Here is a 19,010-nt window from a genome sequence, read left to right as displayed (position 1 = left end):
GTGTCCACATCACCAACAAACTAAGACAGACAGTCAGACAGTCGTGAAGAGGGCACGACAAAACCTATTCCCCCTCAGGAGACTGAAAAGATTTGGCATGGGTCCTCAGATCCTCAAAATGTTTTACAGCTGCACCATCGAGAGTTGCATCACTGCCTGGTATGGCAACTGCTCAGCCTCCGACTTCCAGGCACTACAGAGGGTAGTGCAATCGGCCCAGTACATCACTGTGGCCTTGCTTCCTGCCATCCAGGACCTCTATACCAGGCGGTGTCAGAGGATAACGTGCCATAGAATTATGTGGCACCATGCAAGCTGTGCTGCAGTACGTTGCACATTTTAAAGGACAAACCACTTTTGACTACTGTCCAGTTGTGTGGTCAGGTGCCACAAAGAGGGACCTCTGAAAATTACAATTGTCTCAGAACAAAGCAGCACAACTGCCCCTTAAATTTAAATGGGGAGCTAACATTAATAATATGCATGTAAGTCTCTCATGGCTCAAAGTGGAGGAGATTGACTTCATTAGTACTTGTTTTTGTAAGAAGTGTTGACATGCTGAATGCATCGAAATGTCTGTTTAAACTACTAGAATACAGCGTGGATACCCATGCATACAACACAAGACATGCCACCAAAGGTCTCTTCAGAATCCCCAAGTCAACATAAGACTATAGGAGGTGCACAGTACTACATAGAGCCATCAGCTAACTGATATAAAAATACACCTTATGGAACACCGGGGACTGTGAAGAGACGCACATACACATGATAAGACGCGCACTCTACAAACACGTACAGATGGATGTTGTATTGTAAATATGTGATAGTAGAGTAGTGGCCTAAGGGAACACACTAAATGTATTGGGTAAAGTGTTATGAAATGTAATGTCATGTAATATTTTAAACTGTATATACCTTTCTTAATGTTGCTGGATGGCAGGAAGAGTAGCTACTGCCAAGGCAGCAACTAATGGGGATCCTTAACAAATACAAAGTGTAAGGTGCTTGAGTACTGAAAAGAGGGTTTCCAATAATTCTTTATTACTTGTTAAACAAAATCTCTCTCTGAGCAATTGTGTTAGTATAAAATAATATAATTTTCAATATTTCTGGCGCATGCAACATAGCTCAGTATTTGTATTATTTATTTCAGACAGTCAGTTTTGCTAATTTTGTATCAAGTGTGCCAATAATTATGGACCTGACTGAATATAGCTGCCCGAGCTGTGGCTCAGCCAGCACCCTCACTTCTCACATCTGGCAATCCACAGGCTGTACAATGGGAACACTATTGGACAGCAGTTTGGTCCCAAGTGTAATTGTGGCGATCGTATTGGCTGTGGGATCTACCTAGAGGCATTCGAGGACAGACAAACGACGGTCTTCTTCACCAAAAATGGAAAAGAAGTAAGCTAAGATTTTAGTCTCTTTCACACACGTATGCCTACTACATACAACCAAGCTCTTGCTGTCATTTGAAAAAGATTACTGCACCTCCCTCTGGTATTCATATGTTCTATGATATGAATGGATATGCATGGTTATGTTTTGACAGAACTGCATGGTTATGTTTTGACAGAACTGCATGGTTATGTTTTGACAGAACTGCATGGTTATGTTTTGACAGAACTGCATGGTTATGTTTTGACAGAACTGCATGGTTATGTTTTGACAGAACTGTATGGTTATGTTTTGACAGAACTGCATGGTTATGTTTTGACAGAACTGCATGGTTATGTTTTGACAGAACTGCATGGTTATGTTTTGACAGAACTGCATGGTTATGTTTTGACAGAACTGCATGGTTATGTTTTGACAGAACTGCATGGTTATGTTTTGACAGAACTGCATGGTTATGTTTTGACAGAACTGCATGGCTATGTTTTGACAGAACTGCATAGTTGTATACTAATATGTCATATGGGTGACAGAGATTGAGTCTGGACCAGTCCAGGACCATTGAGTACTAGACCCAGACTAAGACCAGACCCTTGACCCTGACTACATGTACAGTATGTGTTCTCGAGAGTAAGACTACAAAATTGAGACTCCATCTCTGATATGTAACAATGAATGCAGATTGCGCCACATATCAGAGATGGAGTCTCAATTTTGTAGTCTTACTCTCGAGACCACATACTGTACATGTAGTCAGGGTCAAGGGTCTGGTCTTAGTCAATGGTCCTGGACTGGTCCAGACTCAATCTCTGTCACCCATATGACATATTAGTAACATTGTGTTTGCGTTTAGGTGGGCACGGTGGTGGTCCCAGTGTCTCCAGAGGCGCTCTACCCGGCCGTGGGGATGCACTCCCTGGGGGAGGAGGTGCAGCTGGACCTGCAAGTGGAGTGGGGGATGGAGAAGGAAGACGGACTGATGATAGTGGACAGCCACGAGGACGAGTGGGGGCGTCTCCATGACGTCAGGTTCACTGGCTCAGTAAGGTCCTGGCTTTGCCTGTTGTCTTTTAGGCTACTTCATACATAATTAATGTTATTCACATAGTCTTCTTCAAGTGAAGAATATGAATATGAATAACATCCTTTGTATGAAGAGAGAGGGTATGGTTAAGTTCCAATGTCCATACTAGCATACCACTTAGAATGCATGCCCAATATATTGCTTCATTCAAGTAGTATGCCAGTGTGGATATCGGAAATAGTCTTTATATGTTTGTATCTGTGTTTCAGTCTGTGTGTGTTTGAATGTTGGTGTCTGTTGGTAACTGCTGAGTGGATACCTGCCTGTGTTTGGCAATGGCATGCTTGCTGAAGGCAGCAGTTACTCTTGCTCTGTGAAAACAGCCTTCATACTTTAGCTACACCTGGGATTATCTCTACACACCTATAGATTACCAAAGTCTGTTTAAGGTGGAAAACTGAGGGGGAGGCCTGGAATGCTTGCTGCTTCAGAAGGAATTTTGATATGAGAGCATGGAGTCTTCCTTTGTTGACTGAACCCCCTACCATGTACTTCAGATCCAAGAAAAATGTCATGGGTTGTCAAGGTGTGACCTAATCATTCACATTGTTTCATAATAGTTTTCTTATTGATATCACTAATCAGTGATTCATGGTGTTTAGTGTTGTTAACCTGTGAAGGCAGGTAGCCTAGTGGTTAGAGTGTTGGGCCAGTAACTGAAGGTTGTTAGATCGAATCCCCGGGCTGACAAGGTAAACATCTGTCGTTCTGCCCCTGAACAAGGAAGTTGTTCTTAACTGACTTCCCTAGTTAAATAAAGGTTAAATAAAACAATATAAATAAATAAACCTTTCATTTTGGTTGCCTGGCAACAGCAGGGCTAGACGTTTTGCAGTTAGGTTTCTAAACCCAGTGGCCCAACATCGCGAGACTTCCTGGAATGCTTGCGATGCAGATTTGGCAGACCAGCCACAACCTAGATTCGCCCCAATGTCTTAAGTAGCTGTACATGTTATTACGCCAACATCTTGATCGTGACAAACTGACACGTTTTCATTTTCATCAAAAACAACGTTATATCGAAGGAGCGCCTTTGATTTGACGACCTGCACATGCCCAGTTCGGCGCGAGACGACCGTTAGACTCGGTGACGCGTTTCTGTGCATGAGCTTAGCTAGCCAACGTCGCCATCACATCGCCTACAAGCGTGATCGGGGATTTCTATTGGAGCAATTACTACATACACTATGTGGACATCCCTTTAAATTAGTGAATTAGGCTATTTCAGCCACCCCCGTTGCTGACTGGTATAAAATCGAGCACACCGCCATGCAATCTCCATAGACAAACATTGTCAGTAGAATGGCCCGTACTGAAGAGCTCAGTGACTTTCAAAGTGGCACCGTCCAACAAGTCAGTTTGTCATATTTCTGCCATGGTAGAGCTGCCCCGGTCAACTGTAAGTGCTGTTATTGTGAAGTGGAAACAACTAGGAGCAACAACGGCTCAGACGCGAAGTGGTAGGCCACATAAGCTCACAGAACGGGATTTTGGAATGAGATGTTCAACGAGCATGTAGTGTATCGTCATACGAAACCATATTTGGTTAGGTTGACAGTTAGAGATTTAAGTTTTTTTTAAGCAATGTAAAACCACAGCATTTCCTCATTAGAACTTTGTCATATCATTGGGATGATTCTTTTGGGATGGTTACTTTTTTTTGTTGAGAAAAAGCAGAGTGCCTGCCCGTAGGTATTTTCCCTTAGCTCATGTAAAGTGATAGGTCACTACAAAATCAGCGTGGACTCCACATTTTAATATTTGAAAATGTCTGAAAATTAACATTAAGTTCAGTGACCAAAATAAGTATGTAAAAAAAGTCCTTTAAAAGAATGTGGTTAAGAAAATCACTTGTTTAAGGTAACCCACTCTAATTTGGTGAAACGTATAAATGGAACACTAGTCACTATAATAATGTTTACATACAGTGCCTTGCGAAAGTATTCGGCCCCCTTGAACTTTGCGACCTTTTGCCACATTTCAGGCTTCAAACATAAAGATATAAAACTGTATTTTTTTGTGAAGAATCATCAACAAGTGGGACACAATCATGAAGTGGAACGACATTTATTGGATATTTCAAACTTTTTTAACAAATCAAAAACTGAAAAATTGGGCGTGCAAAATTATTCAGCCCCTTTACTTTCAGTGCAGCAAACTCTCTCCAGAAGTTCAGTGAGGATCTCTGAATGATCCAATGTTGACCTAAATGACTAATGATGATAAATACAATCCACCTGTGTGTAATCAAGTCTCCGAATAAATGCACCTGCACTGTGATAGTCTCAGAGGTCCGTTAAAAGCGCAGAGAGCATCATGAAGAACAAGGAACACACCAGGCAGGTCCGAGATACTGTTGTGAAGAAGTTTAAAGCCGGATTTGGATACAAAAAGATTTCCCAAGCTTTAAACATCCCAAGGAGCACTGTGCAAGCGATAATATTGAAATGGAAGGAGTATCAGACCACTGCAAATCTACCAAGACCTGGCCGTCCCTCTAAACTTTCAGCTCATACAAGGAGAAGACTGATCAGAGATGCAGAGGCCCATGATCACTCTGGATGAACTGCAGAGATCTACAGCTGAGGTGGGAGACTCTGTCCATAGGACAACAATCAGTCGTATATTGCACACATCTGGCCTTTATGGAAGAGTGGCAAGAAGAAAGCCATTTCTTAAAGATATCCATAAAAAGTGTTGTTTAAAGTTTGCCACAAGCCACCTGGGAGACACACCAAACATGTGGAAGAAGGTGCTCTGGTCAGATGAAACCAAAATTGAACTTTTTGGCAACAATGCAAAACGTTATGTTTGGCGTAAAAGCAACACAGCTGAACACACCATCCCCACTGTCAAACATGGTGGTGGCAGCATCATGGTTTGGGCCTGCTTTTCTTTAGCAGGGACAGGGAAGATGGTTAAAATTGATGGGAAGATGGATGGAGCCAAATACAGGACCATTCTGGAAGAAAACCTGATGGAGTCTGCAAAAGACCTGAGACTGGGACGGAGATTTGTTTTCCAACAAGACAATGATCCAAAACATAAAGCAAAATCTACAATGGAATGGTTCAAAAATAAACATATCCAGGTGTTAGAATGGCCAAGTCAAAGTCCAGACCTGAATCCAATCGAGAATCTGTGGAAAGAACTGAAAACTGCTGTTCACAAATGCTCTCCATCCAACCTCACTGAGCTCGAGCTGTTTTGCAAGGAGGAATGGGAAAAAATGTCAGTCTCTCGATGTGCAAAACTGATAGAGACATACCCCAAGCGACTTACAGCTGTAATGGCAGCAAAAGGTGTCGCTACAAAGTATTAACTTAAGGGGGCTGAATAATTTTGCACGCCCAATTTTTCAGTTTTTGATTTGTTAAAACAGTTTGAAATATCCAATAAATGTCGTTCCACTTCATGATTGTGTCCCACTTGTTGTTGATTCTTCACAAAAAAATACAGTTTTATATCTTTATGTTTGAAGCCTGAAATGTGGCAAAAGGTCGCAAAGTTCAAGGGGGCCGAATACTTTCGCAAGGCACTGTATCTTGCATTACTCATCTCATATGTATATACTCTATTCTATACTATCTATTGCATCTTACCCTATGCGTTCTGACATTGCTCATCCATATATTTAAATATTTTTATTCCATTAATTTACTTAGATTTGTGTGTATTAGGTATTTGTTGTGGAATTGTTTGATATTGTTGCACTGTCAGAACTAGAAGCACAAGCATTTCGTTACACTCGCAGTAACATCTGCTAACCATGTGTATGTGACCAATACATTTTTTTAGATTTTTTTGACGTATTTCAGTTGGTTGGTTTCTTCATATTAGCTTTCCCTAGCCTTTTCTCTCTCTCGTTCACTCTCGCTCCCTTACTCTTTTCCTGCTGTGTCGGACGTTTCTCCTGGAACAGTACATCTGAGACCCATTGTAGGACAGGTGGTGCCCAGCTCTGTTTGTGTGTCTTTAGATGGGTGTTGAAATGCACAGACACACTTAAAGAAGTGTAGTGGTGTAGCGGCCAATAGAGCAGGGCATGCAAGGATACAGTACAGTAAGTACAGGGGGGGCAATTGGCCATTCCCTGCAGATTCAGTGTGTTGGTACAACGCAGGGCTAGAAAAGCTGCCCTCGCTCTACACAAGATATTAATAGACTAAAGATCTGGAGATTAACTTTTGACAAACAATAGTGATTTGCTGTTGTTTTTATTGCTACGATTCACACTGAGTGAGAATGATGGTAAAATAAATGGGGCAGGAAATGTAGACTATGAGACAGACATGGCAGGAGTCACATAGCAAGGACAGACACTCCTGTATCAGTTGGAGAATGTAGCCAGCCTCTGTACAGTACTTGAGTGCATAGGAGGGTATGAATGAAGTAGATGCATGACTGTATCAGAAATACTGTAAAAGCGCCAATGATTAATGGCGTGAATATCAATTGTGGTTGGATGTTGTTGGTATAAGAAGGAAGGGATGCCATGGGGCCAGGATATTGACTTTGCTTGGGGTAATTTTCCATGTCTCACTCAGACACACCAATTGTTAGGCTACCTCTCTCAGCAGCTGTGTGTCTTTCCCTTTTCTGTCTGTTTGATTGTCTGTCTGTCTCCCACTGTGTCCATCTCCCTGTCTGACTGTCTGTCTCTCCCTCTGTCCCGCTCTCTTTTTCCTGTCTTGGTCTCTCACCCTGTCTCTCTTTCTGTCGTTCTGATGTAGATTTATGATGGGGGGGTTGTCTGTCTGGCTGTATCCGTCATGAGGCAGGCTGTTGGGCTGGTGTCTGACTCAGTGGGGAGACACACCATACCTGCGTTAGCATGGGGGGGTAGAAGAGTTGTGCAGGGTTAGGGAGTGCAGCTGAATGGCCCTGGGGCAGGCAAGGTAAACCTGCATACCTCCTTCACTTTTTAATTACAACCCCATACCGCGTCACCACAACAGGGTAGCCTAGTGGTTAGAGCGTTGGACTAGTAACCGGAATCTGCCGTTCTGCCCCTGAACAGGCAGTTAACCCACTGTTCCTAGGCCGTCATTGAAAATAAGAATTTGTTCTTAACTGACTTGCCTAGTTAAATAAAGATAAAATATATATATAAATAAATAAAAAACTGCCAAAAAACACTGTCTGTGAAACCTTGTGTCCACTCCACATTGACCCTGGCAAGTGGCAATCCCAGCCACACCACTCACACGCTTCCCAAATGTGGAGACAGCAGCCCATTACTTTTTTTGGTAGGCTAAATCCAAAGCCAGGAAAGGAAAATAGATTCTGGCATCTGATCTTAAAGCAGGATGTCGTGTCCTGATGTCACACCTCGTGAAATATAGTGGAGAACATGATTAGATTATTCTGAAAATATTCTAGCCATATTTATGCCAGGGTGGGAACTCCTCATGCGGGATATGTGGAAAGTCTGTGTGTCTGTCTGCAGTGCTTGCCTGTGTGAATGTGGATCTGTGGCTGGATGGATGACTATTGTGCATCAAGCCTATGTGTATTGTGTGTGTACGTGTTGGTTCCAGCGTAGCATAGTCCTGGCATTAGGACTAAAACCTGCCTGGAGCGTTTTAAAACAATTATTGTATTAAGAGGTGGTGACATACCCAAGGAATGAAGGTGTTGACACAAAACTGCATGGCTATGTTTTGACAGAACTGCATGGCTATGTTTTGACAGAACTGCATGGCTATGTTTTGACAGAACTGCATGGTTATGTTTTGACAGAACTGCATGGTTATGTTTTGACAGAACTGCATGGTTATGTTTTGACAGAACTGCATGGTTATGTTTTGACAGAACTGCATGGTTATGTTTTGACAGAACTGTATGGTTATGTTTTGACAGAACTGCATGGCTATGTTGACAGAACTGCATAGTTGTATTTTGCTCAGATGATGAAACCGTCTCCCACATAACATTGCTGCTGTGTGGCATCCTGCAAAGGTTGGCTAGATGGTGGCTAGACATGATTGTGGGCACAGCCCTGACTTGCCCATGGTGTAGGAAGGATAACCATTGGGCTGAGGATTACCATCTCTGTTTTAGTTCTACACACAATACCCCATAATGACAAAGTAAAAAAGTGATGTTTTTGTAAATGTATTAGGGGAATTAATATTTATGTAAATTAGATATTTATGTACTTCATTTCTAAGTCAATACTTTGTAGAAGCATCTTACAGCTATGAGCCTTTCTGGCTAAGTGTTCATTTATGCTTGATCCGAAAATGTGGTCTGAGGCTCCGTATGGAGGGTGTGCTGCAATTGCGGAGCCTCCGGAGGCATGCAGAGGCCAAATTTCAGCTCGGTACTGCATCGCCGTAAGCCTCCCAAATTTTGTAACAATGCGGAGGGCTCCGTATAGCCCCACATTGGCATGATTGGTTGACAACTTCCTTCATAACAGCTCTGCACTGTTCCCGGAAGCACAATAAGAATGACTGACCTGACTTCACCGTAAATGCTGCACGGCCAATGCAGACGTCGAATTGACCATGCAGCACCTTTAAGTCTTAGAGCTATCAGAGTGGGAAATTAACTTTTTGGTCCACTTGCCAAACAACATAGCACGTGAACAAAACGATGTAACTTGCCAAGAAACATGAGGACAAAGTCACACTTTAGTAGCCTTGTCAATTTGACCAAACGCTACATATTGGCTTTGGATTTTTTTTTTAACGGTTCCCAAATGCTCTGTGTGACCACCTGCCAACGTGGCTAGAGAAATATACATTCTTACCCGCCAATGACTAAATGTACCCGCATTTGGCGGGTGTTAATTTCCAACCCTGCTGACAACCATTTTCAAGTCTTGCCATAGATTATACTGCCACCACTATACTGAGTACCACTCTCCATATTTTTAAGCAATGTTCTATTGGGTTTGCCACAAACATAACACTTTGTATTCAGGATAAATAGTTTATCCACATTTTTTGCAGTATTACTTGAGTGCCTTATTGCAAACAGGATGCATATTTTGGAATATTTGTATACTGTACAGGCTTTCTTCTTTTTAATCCATCAATAAGGTTAGTATTGTGGAGTAACTACAATGTTGTTCATCTGTCCTCAGTTTTCTCTTATCACAGCCATTAAACTCTGTTTTAAAGTCACCATTGGCCTCATGGTGATATCCCTGAGCGATTTCCTTCCTCTTCTGCAACTGTGTTAGGATGGATGCCTGTATCTTTGTAGTGACTGAGTGTATTGATACACTATCCAAAGTGTAATTAATAACTTCACCATGCTGAAAGGGATATTCAATGTCTGCCAATAGGTGCCTTTCTTTTCGAGGCATTGGAAAACCTCCCTGGCTTTGTGGTTGAATCTGTGTTTGATATTCACTGCTCGACTGAGGGACCTTACCATTATCTGTATGTGTGGGGTACAGAGATGATGTCGTCATTCAAAAATCATGTTAAACACTATTATTGCACAGAGTGAGTCCATGCAACTTATTATGTGACTTGTTAAGCACATGTTTATTCCGGAACTTATTTAGGCTTGCCATAACAAAGGGGTTGAATTCTTATTAACCCAAGACATTTCAGATTTTAATTTTTAATTAATATGTTAAAAAATATGAAAAACAACTCCACTTTGACATTGAGGTGTTATGTGATGACAAAATCTAAATTGAATCCATTTAAAATTCCGGCAGTAACACAACAAAATGTGGAATAAGTCGAGGGGTTTGAATACTTTCTGAAGGCACTGTAGGAAAAATAGGTCAAATGACCTATCTTATAGGTAAAATTCACAGAGGCCAGCAGGTTCATAGTGACTGTTTATTAGGATCCCCATTAGCTTTTGCAGAAGCAGCAGCAACTCTTCCTGGGGTCCACGAAAAACACAAAACATGACAAGTGCAGGGTTAGGGAGTGCAGCTGAATGACCCTGGGGCAGGTAAGGAGAACCTGCATACCTCCTTTACTTTTAATTACAAAACCACTTTCCGTCCGTCCAACCGCTGTCCAAACTCTGTGTCCACTCCACATTGACCCTGACAAGGGGTAATCCCAACCACACCACTTACACAATGTGGCAATTACATTTTTGGTAGGCTAACTCCAAAGCCAGGAAAGGAAAAAAATATATTCTGGCATCTGATCTTAAAGCGGAATGTCATGTCCTGATGTGTCACACCTCGTGAAATATAGTGGAGAACATGATTTAGATTATTCGGAAAATATTCTAGCCATGTTCATGCCAGGGTGGGAACTCCTCATACGGAATATGTGGAAAGTGTGTGTGTGTGTGTGTGCGCAGTGCTTGCCTGTGGGTATGTGGCTGGATGGATGCCTATTTTGCATCAAGCCTATGTGTTATATGTATTGCGTATATGTGTGTGTACGTGTTGGTTCCAGCGTAGCATAGTACTGGGGTCAGGGCTAAAACCTGCCTGGAGCGTTTTAAAACAATTATTGTATTAAGAGGTGGTGACATACCCAAGGAATGAAGAAGGTGTCGACACAGAACTGCATGGTTATGTTTTGCTCAGATGATGAAACAGTCTCCCACATAACATTGCTGCTGTGTGGCATCCAGAAAAGGTAGGCTAGATGGTTGCTAGAAATGGTTATGGACACGGCCTTGACTTGCCCATGGTGTAGGAAGGATACCCATTGGGCTGAGGTTTACCATCTCTGGGTAACCAGTTGAGGTTAGCACAGGATGAGGTTAGCGGTTCTCCCTTATTTGACCTAATTTGCACTAACTGTATATAGACTTTTTTTCTACTGTATTACTGATTGTATGTTTTGTTCATTCCATGTATAACTCTGTGTTGTTGTATGTGTCGAACTGCTATGCTTTATCTTGGCCAGGTCGCAGTTGCAAATAAGAACTTGTTCTCAACTAGCTTACCTGGTTAAATAAAGGTTAAATATTTTTTTAAATAAAAAATTGTCAATTTGGAAGACCCATTTGCGACCAAGCTTTAATTTCCTGACTAATGTCTTGAGATGTTGCTTCGATAAAGCCACATCATTTTCCCTCCCGCAGCAAAGCACCCCCACAGCATGATGCTGCCACCCCCGTGCTTCGCGGTTGTGATGGTGTTCTTCGGCTTGCATCGGCTGGGAACGCTGCGCCTCACGGACCTGCTTCCCGATTCCACAGCTGAGTGCCGTTGCCATGAAGTGGGAAGGATGGGAAGGATGGTCTCGGGTTCCGGGGTAGTAATCGTGGGGCTATAGCAGTGGGACAGTGCATCCGGCTTGACACTCTTAGATCCCGGCTGGTATGAGAGGGAGAAGTTGAACCGTTTGAACAGCAGGGCCCATTTGGCTTACTCCAGGTACTTGTGGTCAGTCCACACGATGAACGGATGTTCTGCCCCCTCCAGCCAGCCACGATTCCCCCACGTCGTAGTTCCTTTCCGTGGCATTGAGGCGATGGGAGAAGGCGCAGGGATGTAGCTTGAGGTCAAGGGCAGAACGCTGGGACCAGACAGCCCCCACTCCGACATCTGAAGCATCGGCCTCCACCACGAACTGACAAGATGGGTCAGGATGAATCAGGATGGGAGCTGTGGTGAAGCGATGTTTGAGGTCCCGGGTCAGCAGCTGGAGACCGGGTGAACGGAACCTTGGGCGAGTTGTGTCCTGACAGTGAAGGGTTTTGAATTAATCGTCACCTTCAAAGCACTGTCCATTTGCTTGTGTTTGGCTTTAAAACAACATCCAGAACGACCATGTTTTCCACTCAGTTTCAACCCTTCTTCAATTGATTTATTACAGTGAGGTGAGATTGAAAGTCTTGAGACTGTTTTGATGATAAATGTTTGTTGTGATTTTAGATTGCATTTGCATTGATGTCAGTGTGGTTAGAGGGACAGTAGAGCCCTGAGTAGCAAGCCATGAGCAACCTGATGATCATTAGCGAGTTGGATACTGCCAACGCATGTCCAGAGTGCATAAGAGGAGATAACCGTGACTCAACAGTCACGTTTAATTTAACTGCGGTCATGACTACTGGTGTGGCAGTAATACGGTCACCGACTCAGCCCTACCTCCAACCCCACATCTGCCCTCAAAATGACCTTATTTGCTCTGGTAATGACTGGTTGTTCAATACGGACCGGAGTGATCTGTCAAGACGACGTGCTAAAAGACAGTATTTATGGGAACTCACATATTTATGAGAACATGGAAGATGAGCAAAATGAGATTCCACTCTGCATTGCCATAGGTAAACTCAGACTCTGTTTGAAACTTTGTCTAACACATGTATGTCACAATTTTGAACTGGGCCTTGCACAATTTTCCCATTAACTCTTGCAGCATCTTTTAGTCAATCTATAACGCTAGAGATGATTCTACCTGACATGATGCCTATGACCTCAGGGGCATCTAAAGGATTGTAAACTGCTGTTATCTTTGGTCGTTGTTTAAACAGGAATGTTGTTTTCCCTCAAGAAATGTAATCTATCAAATGTCTACCAGAAGAAAGTCAGATGCATGTGCACGTGCCCTGCAAGACAGATGGTTCATCAGGGTCATAGTCTTCTTCATTTTATTATATATGTGGTTGGTGCAATTTAAATATGCATTGGAATAACTATTTAAATTATACTTAAATGTTAGACCAGCTATTAGCGGTGAGTCCGATGTCATAAAGTTCACCAAGGTCAGCCCTGCTGCCTCTGCTGACAAAACGACACAGATCGATAAATTAACACGGCCTTCTCACTGTACCTGTTGCTGAGGCAGCGAGCGGTTCAACAAAATAAGTGCTTTACCTTGCCAACATTCCTCTACACTCACACACACACACACACACACACACACACACACACACACACACACCTTGAGGATCAGAGAGAGTGAGATTTAGCGATCTGTCATCACACCCACCGGATCCTTCTGAATGCTACAGGGAGGGCCAGCACCTTTAAACGTGACCACAGACACAAACAGTCCATTACTCTGCATTAGGAAGGTGTCATTAGACCTATGAGCCCTACTTGTTCGTCAAAGAAGTAGCCTGTGTGAAATGGCTAGCTAGTTAGCGGTGTGCGCTAGTAGCGTTTCAATCGGTGATATCACTTGCTCTAAGACCTTGAAGTAGTTGTTTCCCTTGCGCTACAATGGCTGCGGCTTTTGTGGAGCGATAGGTAACGATGCTTTGAGGGTGTCGATGTGTTCAGAGAGTCCCTGGTTCAAGCTCAGGTTGGGGTAAGGAGAGGGACGGAAAGCAACACTAACACAGACATGATATATAGGAAATACATTTACATGGAAGAAATATCACGATCAAGTTCACATCCATCAATATTATATTTTTCTTTTTTCTTCAAAGTTCAGAAGGACAAGGTGAAGGAGGGAGGAATAGGAAGACAAAATAGAAAGGTTGATAGAGTTGGTTGGTAAGCCGGTAATTGCTCTACAGAAAGGAAAAGGAATAGAGTGGCATTGACAGATTGTGGTAAAGTAATAATAATTTTTTCCATGCGCTTTATTTACAGTACTTGTCTATTCTCTTTGCTAATCAAGGCAGAGGGAAAGGGTCACACACAGTGCAGTCTGACACATACACCATGTACGTTAATCCTTTCACAACAGACAAGCAGAACATGTCACGGCTGTTTTTGTATTTGTTTAAGATGGGAACCATGGTTCTCTGGCAGATGAAGCATGTCTAGAGTCAGATCAAGGTCACGTTGGATTAATGATCAGTTATTAATGCTGAATGTAGTTAGCAAACGACCAGGGAAACGAAGCTATGAGAGGAATGAGGTCATGAATCAGATAGACTACCTCATTGAGTTGTATTGATATGACCGGGCCATCAATGTTTTTTTTGCTTGATTTATACTCTATCAATGAGATGGCAGAGAGGAGTACCTCAGTCCCCTTTGACCTCTTAGCTTCTCTGTTTTCTCATCTGGACTGGTAAGCTGTTATTGTTCATTATGGACATCCTAATTGGCCACCACATTTGCTTGTCGACCATTTCATTTGTCACATTAGCTCCAACCTGAGAACACTTTCCTCAATTGACAATTATAGTACTCTACTCTATAATTAGAGGAGAGTACAGGAACATGTGTACAGGAACATGTGTACATGAACATGTGTACAGGAACATGGTACAGGAACATGTGCTCCTGTCAGCTCTACAGATTCTGATCAAGTCATGCCAGATTGTTCCTGGCCCACCAGTCTGGTTGCAATCAGAGAGATTTTGTTATGTTTGAGAGAGTTTTACCTGGCGAGCCACAGTAGCCTTAGGCCTGTTTCAGTTGGATTGGCTCAATGATAAATGGGTATAAAAAGCACTACAGGAGGAGTCAAGTGGAATTGTTCAATTGAATAGACAGTCAAATCGATTCTCATGTCTGTCGCTCTCATGACCTGGCCTCTAAAAGCCTTCAAGAGCCCATGGCCCCATCGACCTCCACTGGTATAATATTCCTATCTGAGGGTGTGTGTGTGTCTGTACATGTCTGCCTGATTCTATAGTTTCACAAGCACCACAGAGATATCTGTTGTAACCTAAATTTGTCCATGGTACAAATGGTACATTCTAGGCTTGGGTGGTGCACCGTATATACCGTATACAGGGGTACTTTGAAATACCCACACTATGATTTTCAATACCATCCCCCCCAAAAAAGTAACTTCCAAAATTATTGACAACCTTGATAAAGATTAAAAATACTGTTTTGATCTCTATTGTATGCTCCAACGTTTTTGGGAAATTGTTATTTTATATTAATACAATTGCTCAGATAAATAGATTTTGTTGCACAAGTCATATTTTTTTCACAAAAAGATGGGGGTCAAAATGATTGGCATCCCTGTTTTCAACACCTTTCAATAGCTCGCCGTGCGAGGATAATGGCACTGAGCCTTTTTCTAAAATGTTTTCTGAGATTGGAGAACAAGGGATCTTAGACCATTCATCCATACAGAATTTTTCCAGCTACTTGATAACCGTCTCTGCACTTATGGACTGCCCTCATCAATTCAAACCACAGGTTTTCAATTGGAGTTCAAGTCCGGAGACTGAGATGGCCTTGCAAAATGTTGATTTTATGGTCAATGAACCTTCTTTGTGGATTTTGATGTGTGCTTGGGGTTATTTTCTTGCTGGAGGATCAACTTGTTACTGCCAAGTTTCAGCCTCCTGGCAGAGGCAAAATAGGTTTTTGGCTAAAATGTCCTGGTACTGGCTAAAATTCCTGATGCCGTTGACCTTAACAAGGGCCCCAGGACCAGTGGAAGCAAAATAGCCCCATAACATCAAAGATCCACCACCATATTTTTCAGTTGATATGGGGTTATTTTCTGCATATGCATCCTTGTTTCGATGCAAAACCCACCACTGGTGTGCATGGCCAAAGAGCTTTATTTTTATGTCATCGAACAAATGTAAATGCTTGGATTGTAACCGGTGCTATGGTCTAATGACATGAAAATAGAGCTATTTTGCTGCGCACTCCAGTGGTGAGTTTTGGTCGAAAGGAAGATGCATATTGGTCTTTCTATAAACTAGGGTACCAGTGAGGATTTCCTACGCTGGACAACTTGTTACAGCTGTTGATAATAATCTGCCATTTAAAAACATATATAAATACGTTAAGATATCAGGGGGGAACATAGTTATTCAATAAAATTCACGAATTGATTTTAAATCTATGTTTAAACCCTCATGGTTGGTATCTTGATGGATTTGTCCAAAATCGTGTGACATAAAATATTAATTTTCTGTCCCTGCATTTATGTCAGTGTAAGTTTTCGTTATATGATATATTAAGCATTAATCAGTTAAATTAGACATTTAACTTGAACACTGTAAGAGTCCTGGATCTAGCTGTCGGACCGTTTTCTGTATAAAGAACTCAGAAATGCACTGTAACGTAACATTTCGTGTCTCCCTTATGTTACGGGGTGAAAACAGTTTTCATGCGCACACAAATCCCCCGAAATGTATGTGATTGAAAAATCGAATGCTTCTTAACTTGCAAAATCGAATGCTTCAAACTGAGGCACCTTACCTTGGTTCTTCAATAATTATGCATAATACTTGTTGGATGTGCATTTGGTGTTGAGCTGTTTAATTACGCCATGATATTTTCACACATCATCTGATACAGAAAGGACTTTTCTGAATGACAGCCATGTGACAAACAGCTGTTATACCGCATGCGATGCAACAACTGCCAAAGTGCTGGAAAAAAGTTGTTCGCGAGGAATGTCCATAATGTTTGTGTTTCATTTGTTACGCAAGCGAGTTATGCTTGGAACCACGTTTTTTATAATGTCCCTAGCGAATTGATGTTGATCATCTGTTGTTGTCTGCTTGATTTACAGCAGAGTCTCGTTAGGTCTAACTGAGAAAGCGTCAAGGTAATGAGTTCCTGTTTTTATGCCTCGGATTGGACACAGAGTCTACTGTGCGCAATCGTGTAGGATAGACTATTATGCAACACCCAACGCTATTCCTATGAATTATTCTGGATATTATGACAACAAATTACAGCCTAGTGGGCTTCTTCACCATATGATCTACTAATGAAATGACGACAAATACATTTGGGTTTCCATGTTACACCTGCAATTTTAAACAACACAAAGGCCTTGAGGTAGCCTACTTGAACTCGAATAAAGTACTCGAATAGGCCTACCTTGAAAATTAGACATTTCCTCAATTTGATGCTTGAAAAGTCCTTGTAATTATTGTAGGCAATTTATAAGTTCTCCTGCTCCATAATAAATATCGGTGATAATATTTTTGAATCAGTTTTTGTGAGAGACGTGGCCACTTGTTTTTTTCCCTCAGCTTCAATTAAAGGGTGTTGTGCTATTCTGTTGTGGTAAAACTATTTTCGCTAATTATGAGGGTGACAACATCATCTAATTCTGGCTTCAACATGGCTTTCCATACAAATCCTTCCATCACAAAATGAAATGTTTTTGGTCGCTTTTTCATGTTAATAACAGAGATGGTGAGCTTCAAATGGTGAGATTAATTCTACCACTATTCATGGCTTTATTATGTGTGCCTGCATTGGCCACATAGGCTACAGAAAATGTATAGCCTACATGATGAGATTATTATGGACAAAGGGGTAAAATTATTTGAATTTGTCAAACGGCAGCCAAGCATCTATCATCATATAACCAGAATAAGACTATTTACTTATTGAAAGGAGCATCAAACTCATCTCCTGGCACTTTTACCACCCTATGCAGTTCATCATCATTCATTTCATCTGTAGCCTAATTAACAGTTGTAGTGGGAGGACCACACAACATATTATCACGTGACTCCAAGTTTACTTCGATATGATGGTTATTATATTAATATTTGTGCATAAAAGCATTTCCACCACATTTTTCACACAATTTATTTTACAGACACAAAAAGATCCCACCTTGTCCAGCGTATTTTGATTTGTCGACATTTGGAAAGTTTACCAACAAATTTGCTGTTTCCATTAGGCTTGTCATGACATTTTTTATCCAACTTACTTTACCCCCATAAAAATGTTGGATGGAACCTGGTTAATGTCATGCCATTTTGAGGATACTGGAATTAAATTTTGGATGAATGTGCGCATGCCTACAGGAGACTTGAAGTAGCCTAATCAGATTACAACATTGTGACTGGTTGTGTTTATGACACATAATAAAGTTTCATTATTAATATTTAGGCTATATTAAAGTGTTAGGTTCTATGTGCACTGGGATAGTCACGGCACCATTCTGTATACCTCTGGCCCTTCTTTGGACACTGTGTTAACAAACCTCCAAACGAGCTTCAATGCCATACAATACTCCTTCCGTGGCCTCCGACTGCTCTTAAACGCTAGTAAAACTAAATGCATGCTCTTAAACCGATCGCTGCCCACACCTGCCTGCCCGACTAGCATCACTACTCTGGACGGTTCTGACTTAGAATATGTGGACAACTATAAATACCTAGGTGTCTGGCTAGACTGTAAACTCTCCTTCTAGACTCAAATTAAGCATCTCCAATCCCAAATTAAATCTAGAATCGGCTTCCTATTTCGCAACAAAGCCTCCTTTACTCATGCTGCCAAACATACCCTCGTAAAACTGACTCTCCTACCGATCATTGACTTCGGCGATGTCATTTACAAAATAGCCTCCAACATACTACTCAGCAAATGGGATGCAGTCTATCACAGTTATCACTTTGTCACCAAAGCCCCATATACTATACACCATTGCGACCTGGTCCTCGCTACATATTCATAGCCAAACCCACTGGCTCCAGGTCATCTATAAGTCTTTGCTAGATAAAGCTCCGCCTTATCTCAGCTCACTGGTCACCATAGCAACACCCACCCGTAGCACGTGCTCCAGCAGGTATATTTCACTGGTCATCCCCAAAGCCAACACCTCCTTTGGTTGCCTTTCCTTCTCTGCTGCCAATGACTGGAACGAATTGCAAAAATCACTGAAGTTGGAGACTCATATCTCCCTCACTAACTTCAAGCATCGGCTGTCAGAGCAGCTTACCGATCGCTGCA

General features: G+C 41.9%; 1 protein-coding gene across 8 annotated transcripts in view; it reads left to right on the top strand.

Annotated features, from left to right (window-relative positions):
- Window positions 1-19,010, top strand: part of LOC110528215 (SPRY domain-containing protein 3) — a 65,203-nt gene that overhangs the window by 29,463 nt on the left and 16,730 nt on the right. For 5 of the 8 annotated variants that reach the window (XR_005052634.2, XR_005052635.2, XR_016497348.1 and 2 more), the window contains exons 5-6: window positions 1,275-1,410; window positions 2,255-2,443. Coding sequence is in view for 2 of the 8 variants with exons in the window: in XM_021610074.3 (XP_021465749.3) it covers window positions 1,275-1,410; window positions 2,255-2,443 (325 nt within the window). In the remaining 6 variants the exon portion in view is untranslated. Of the gene's footprint in view, window positions 1-1,274; window positions 1,411-2,254; window positions 2,449-19,010 lie in introns of all 8 variants that reach the window. The other 3 variants (XR_016497349.1, XR_016497350.1, XR_016497351.1) reach the window with 1 other exon arrangement.

The sequence above is a fragment of the Oncorhynchus mykiss genome, chromosome 7 (assembly GCF_057628025.1).
Source record: "Oncorhynchus mykiss isolate SJ-2025 chromosome 7, ASM5762802v1, whole genome shotgun sequence".
Classification (NCBI taxonomy): Eukaryota; Metazoa; Chordata; class Actinopteri; order Salmoniformes; family Salmonidae; genus Oncorhynchus; species Oncorhynchus mykiss.
This window is presented reverse-complemented; position numbering and strand designations above follow the sequence as displayed.